The following is a 6,241-nucleotide window of genomic DNA, read 5'->3' on the forward strand; positions in this document are numbered from 1 at the left end:
TGCCCCCCCCAGTGCCCCCAGGGCGAGCCCACCCAACACTGGATGGAGGACAGAGATGAGTCCAGGAGACCTGAGGTCAGGAACTGGTCATGTGATCACAGGCACATCACATCTCCCTGTGCCTCACTTTCTCCATCTGAAATCAGTTCTGACAATTTCAGCCCTGGCTTTGGCATCAGAAGACCTGAGTTTGAATGCTGGTCCCACCACCTGTTTGGAGCAACTTTTCTCCACTTTTCTTAGTTTCCTTGTGTTTACCTATAAGAAGGGGCTAATTAATGGTAGAAGGTTGTATGTAGTAAGACAATAAGAGAAAAAAGAAGAACACCAAACAGTGATTAACAGGATTCTAATTACATCTGTGAAAGTCTGTATGCTTGTGTGTGTTTGTATCTACGTTTTCAAAAGAGAAAGAAAATTGACTAAAATGTGCTCAGCAGTGCTCTCTGGACGCTGGGCTCATGGGTGATTTTTACTTTCTTCTATATATTATTTGTGTAGTTTTCTAGCTTTTCTATTATAAGTATGTGTCTCTTACAACAAACAACCAAAGGCATAAGTAACTGTTGTCCTCCCTGCCCAGCACTGGCTGGCGAGGTGGCCTCTGTGAGCAAGCTGTGTGGAGCTGACTGTGCTAGTCCTGCCCTCTGGGGCGGGGCCCTTGCTGGCATTAGTGGGCCTTTAGGGCTGGCCCTCTGGCTGGGGCAAAAGGATCTTCTGCCTCCCAGGATTTCCCATGAGGATGTAACCTCATTGTGGTTGAAGACTACCCAAAGGAAGCTTGAAGAGGAAGGAAAGTAACTAGAAACAAAAGACCTGGTTTCTAATCCCAACTACCCTCACCCAACCCTGAGCAAAGCACCTGGTCTCTCTGACCTCACTTTCCTAATCTGTAAAGGGGGATTAAAGGCTTCCTTCCACACTGGGGGGTTGTGAGGGCCCAGAGAAACAGGTGCCCTGCCTGCATCTTGCCTCCCCATGAGTCACCTCTAAGAGATGAAATGTCAGGTCTTTGGTGCATTTAACATAGAGATTTGTTGGAAGAGAAATCATTTGACATTTTAAATCATGGTCTCCTCCTGCTGTTATCAGGCCAAGGGTTACCCAGGAGGTGCTTTGGGGAGAGCAGCCATTTGCACTCCAGCCTTTCCTCCTCCCTACACAGCCCTGCCCAATTTGATGCTCCAGTGCAGCCCTCTGGATTTTCTTATTCACCTCCGGTGATGGGGAACTTAGTCTAGGCCTGGATAGACTGAATTCACATGGGCACCCATCCCTTCCACCCCTCAGCCCTGTGACCCTGGGCAGGAAGAGAGAAAGCCTATTTCTGGTTCTCTGCTCAGGCCCTGCAGCTCCAGGCCTGGTCCCATTTTCTCCCCACCTTGGTTGAAGTTGGCTGGAGAGGCTATGGCCTCTCAGTGTTGTGTAGCTGGTGTAGGGCAGTTCTGCCCATCACCCTCTCAACCCTTTGCCTCTGTGGGCCTAGCCTAAGGTCCCACCATCCTTAGCTGAGGGCCAGCCACAGTCAAGCCATCAGTTCTGCCCACATCTTGCCAGCCCTGGCCCATCCTTGTGCCCTGGGGTCTTGGGTGCCAGGGGCAGGACACCCAGTCAGCCATCTTACTAAGCCCCCCCCCCCCATCTGAGCCGCTGCTCCCTCCGGAGCTGACCCTCCCACCCTAAGCAGTGGTCTCCACGATGCACTTGAGGAACATGGTGTCATCCTTCACATAGGCATGTTTGGGAGACTGCAGCCTGCTGAGGGGGAAGAAGAGTGGGCAGCCGCTGGCCACATTGGTTTCACTCTGGGGCCTCTGGAAGGATGCTGAGCTCAGGTCGGGCCGAAAGGCGTCAATGGCGTGCTCACGGTTATTCTGGTCAAGCAGCATGAAAGTGACCTGCAGGGCAAGGATGGGCAGATCAGGCTCAGGGCTGCAGCTCCAGAGCCAGGCTCCTTGCCTGTGGCTGCTGTGGCCCCTCCAACCCTTAGCCCAGCCAGATTAGGGGTCAGAGTGGAGAGACCCAACAGCTGGAGCACCTGGTGTCCAGAGCAGGCTTCAGGGGGTGGCCTGTGACTAGGATCAGATGTTCCATCCAGCAGGCAGCCAATGCCTCAGCCTGGGTTGATCAGCTGTTGGGGGCTAAGGGCAGGACCGAGGCCCTGACAGGGCAGTGGACTCGGACATTCCCTCTAGCTCAGAAATTTTTGATTCACAACTAAAGCTGGAACTTTCTGGGGCCCAGCATAAGGGCAGGGACAGAAAGGTCTGCTGTGGAGGGGCTGTCAGTCAGTGCCTGAAACGCTCTCAGAGCTTCTGGTTACACAGGCCTGGGGAGCTGATCATCTAAAAGTAACACAAACTCTCTTCCCTGCCACGTGTCCTTGAAACACCATCAGGAACCTGCATCAGTACCTAAGCAGTCCTTAAATCTGGCTGCAGGGTAGAATCCCCTGGAGAGCCTTAAAATCCTGGTGCTCAGGGCTTAACACTTACTCTGTCATTGGTATTTAAAAGATTTCCAGCACCTTTGGGTGTGGGAACAACTGACTCACACCCAGGCCACTGTAGCAAGCCTGCACTGCCCATCCATTTCCAAGCCCCTGAGGTCGGTATTCTTGCCACCTCACCCCACTTGATTATGCTGTTCACCTGCAGGGACAGTCTAGCCCCCTAGGACTCTTTAAAAACTGCTAACAGACTTTATTATTTAGATCTTTTCCTGTTTCCATTGTTTTGCCTTTTCCAGAATGTCACATAGCCGGAATCCTAACAGCATGCAGTCTCTTCAAGCTGGCTTCCTTCATTTAGTAATATGTGTCTAAGCCTCATCCGTGTCTTTTTAAGGCCTGACAGCTCATTTCTTTTTAGCACTAAATGAATAATTCATTGTCTGGATGCACCCTTTACCTACTGAAGGCCACTTTGGTGGCTTCCAAGTTTTGGTGGTTATGAATAAAGCTGCCATAAACACCTGTGTACAGGTTTCTGTGTGGACATCGTTCTCGGCTCCTTTGGGTAAATACCAAGAGTGTGACTGCTGCATTGTATAGTTAAGAGTATGTTCAGTTTTGTTAGAATCTGCCATGTTGTCTTTCCATGTGGACGAACCATTGTGCACAGGAGTTCCTGCTGCTCCACATCCTCCCAGCACTTGGTGGCGTCAGCATTCTGGATTTTGGCCACTTTAATGGGTGTGTATTTAATACCTGCCTCTTTCTGCCTTTCTGAAAACCCTGTGAGTGCAGGCAAGCTGCACAGCACCCCCTGGGGCAGTCTCTGTATTCCCCACCATATGAACAATTGTTTCCCCATAACCTCCAGGGGTGCTCTGTTCCGGAGACTTTAGCTCCTGGGCTAGGGGGAACCTCGGCTACTAGATCTGAAGTCAGCTTCTAATTTTATAAAAGGGAAACCGATAATAAAGAGAGGTGGGGGGCTTGCTTAGGCCACACGGCCAGTTTGTGCCTGAACCAGGTTCCCATGCTCCCCCCAGCCCACTCTTTAGCCCTGCCCAAACCTTGTTCCGGAAAGGCCACGGCAGCAGAGCGTCGTACTCCCCTCTCATGATCACGATGAAGAGTGACAGGTGCGTCCTCTTCCCTGTGCCATCGCCATTCAGGTACAATCGCAGGCACAGCTTGTAGCCATACTTGGCAGTATAGAAAGCTGGAACATGAAGCTGAGGTCAGGCAAGCCCAAGGTCAGTGGCTTACAACTATGACAGCTGGGGCTAGAGTTGATTAGAGTCTAAAGAAGAACAGGCCCCTGGAAATCGTCTAGCTGTCAGCGGGCCATCCACCTCACAGATTGCTGGCTCCACCCTCAGAGTTTCTGACTCAAGAAGCAAATTTGCATTTCTAAGTTGGTTGTTGGGGATGCCAGTGCTGCTGGCCCTGGGACCACACTTTGAGAAACAACTGACCTAAACAACCTGCATTTTATAGTCTGAAAACCGAGCCCAGTAAAAGGAAGTGGTTGGTCACCATGTCACAGTGTGTTAGGGGCAGAGACAGGATTAGGGGTCGGGCTTCCTGCCTCTCAACACTGGTTTCTTTTTGCTGCCCTAGGCTGACTGGTTGGGCTTTCCTGCCGGCTGGGGGGGTGTGGGGTGACTCACAGTTCTGCCAGTCACCCTCAGCAAAGGCCCCTGAGGGATGAGTCATTCCTGGTGGTGAAGCATAGAGACCCATGGGCTTTCTTCCTGGGCAGCTGAAAGGGCCACCCCATCCACATGTGGGTTCTGGCAGCTATCACCCTCCAGTAGAGGGCCCTCCTGGGAGGGGTTGGGTGGGAATGGGGGTTGGGGCAGGCAGGAAGGGGGTGGAGGAGGACTAGGCTGCCAGTCTGACTCATCTCTGCCTGTTAGGTTTTGGTAGAACAAGAAGCCCGAGGCATTGCTTGCTTTTTCCCTCTTTGGAAAGAACTGAGAAAAAATGTCTCCGTGTACGGTGCATGGCTGTCTATGAAGAGGGCTGTTCCTATAGGAAAGGGGCCCCAGTCCTGCTCTAGGGTGAAGGGCAAACTCCACTGCCTCATTTTATGTACAAATACATGCACTGTTTTATTAACAGATATCAGTCAGGTAAGAGAAAAATTTGTCAAGTAACTTCTTTATGCAAGACATTGTACCAAGCCCAGCGGCTCCAGAATTGAGTAAGAACTGTCCCAATTTACACAACACTTATCTGTGCGCTCCCCACAATTGCACACAAAGGCACGTGTGTCTTACTCAGTTCTCTGCTTGTCTTATTTCAGAGCGGTGGCGCCCTGAGGGCGAGGTGCTCGCCACCCCCTGCATCTGCATCTGCACAAGCTCTGGCTCACCGCACGTCCTCCACATCCAGTGTCCACATGAAGTGGATGATAATTTCCATTCCTATTTGTAGGATATGACTGATATTCAGGGAGAGAAAACGGGCTGCCCAGGCCCCTGCTGTAGGTGGCTAAGAGCTATACATCAGAACAGAGTTCACCTACCACCCCCATGGTCTCAGCGTAGCCCTTGGTTGTGACAGGTGGCCTGAATGGACACTGGCCTAATGAGACACAGCCCAGCTGTCAGAGTTGGCTGTTCTCACCTCTGTTTCCTGGGCAGGCCTGTCTCTCTCAGCTGGTCTCTGTGCTCCTAAGAGGTGTTACCTGGGGAGAAGAGGCTGATGGTCCTGCCGCAGGCTGACTCATGGCACCGCCTGGTGACATTGGTGATCTTCCACAGGAAGGTGCCATCAAAGGATGCCTCCTCCATGAGGCTCAGGCTCTGCTCCAGCTTGCCTAGGGCCTGGTCTTTCTCGGCCAGTGTCTGCTGCAACTCCATCACCTGTCGGAAAGCCGAGTCAGCCAGAGACACCAGAACCCAGCTGAGGAGGAGGTAGGGATAGCGGGGTGTGGAGATGGATCTGCCCAGATATGCTCTCCTTGACCACACCTCACTCAGGCGCGCATGTCTGCATTCGCATCAGCTGCCTCCTCCTGAAATTCCTTTTCCTTCCTTCTCCACTGGCCAATTCCTATTCAACCACTAGGAATCCAGCTCATGTGGCCCTTCCTTTAGGACAGCGGTTCTCAACCTATGGGTCGTGACCCACAGGAAAGTATTACAGGACTGTGGCATTAGGAAACTTGAGAACCACTGCTTTAGAACAACTTCAACCACTGCCCTAGCTCAGCTGCTACTCTCATCCATGTTCTTACAGAGCTCATGCACTGTCTTTATTTATTTTTTTTTAAGAGACAGTCTCACTTTATCACCCTTGGTAGCGTGCCATGGCATCGTAACTCACAGCAACCCCTAACTCTTGGGCTTAGGCGATTCTCTTGCCTCAGCCTCCTGAGTAGCTGGGACAATAGGTGCTCGCTACAACGCCCAGTTATTTTTTGTTGCAGTTTGGCTGGGGCCGGGTTCAAACCCGCCACCCTCGTTATATGGGACCAGCGCCCTACCCACTGAGCTACATGTGCCGCCCCCCCATATAGTGTCTTATGAGATATATTTTTCTGCCTTTCCTACCAGATGGTCTCCTCCACCAAGGGCTGGGCCAACCTCATTTTATCTCAGTGTCCATGCCTCGCATGATGCCTGATATGTAAAAGTATAGCCAGGACATTTGCTGGTGAAATGAAGATGCAGCTGTGGCAAGAGTTATATTAATAAAGCCTGTTATGGCTCGGTGCCTGTGGCTCAAGTGGCTAAGGCGCCAGCCACATACACCTAAGGTGGCGGGTTCGAATCCTCAGCCCAG

At 51.7% G+C, this 6,241-nt stretch overlaps 1 protein-coding gene across 2 annotated transcripts in view; it reads right to left on the bottom strand.

Moving 5' to 3' along the window:
* Positions 1–348: 348 nt before the first annotated feature.
* Positions 349–6,241, bottom strand: part of TRAF1 (TNF receptor associated factor 1) — a 28,161-nt gene continuing 22,268 nt past the window's right edge. For both annotated transcript variants that reach the window (XM_003785259.3, XM_023510612.1), the window contains 3 exons: positions 5,142–5,319; positions 3,520–3,668; positions 349–1,898 (listed from right to left, as the gene is read on the bottom strand). In XM_003785259.3, coding sequence (XP_003785307.1) covers positions 1,680–1,898; positions 3,520–3,668; positions 5,142–5,319 — 546 coding nt within the window. In that variant the 3' untranslated portion in view covers positions 349–1,679. The remainder of the gene's footprint in view (positions 1,899–3,519; positions 3,669–5,141; positions 5,320–6,241) is intronic.

This window comes from Otolemur garnettii, unplaced genomic scaffold (assembly GCF_000181295.1).
Source record: "Otolemur garnettii isolate 467f Iridium unplaced genomic scaffold, OtoGar3 scaffold00014, whole genome shotgun sequence".
NCBI classification, from domain to species: Eukaryota; Metazoa; Chordata; class Mammalia; order Primates; family Galagidae; genus Otolemur; species Otolemur garnettii.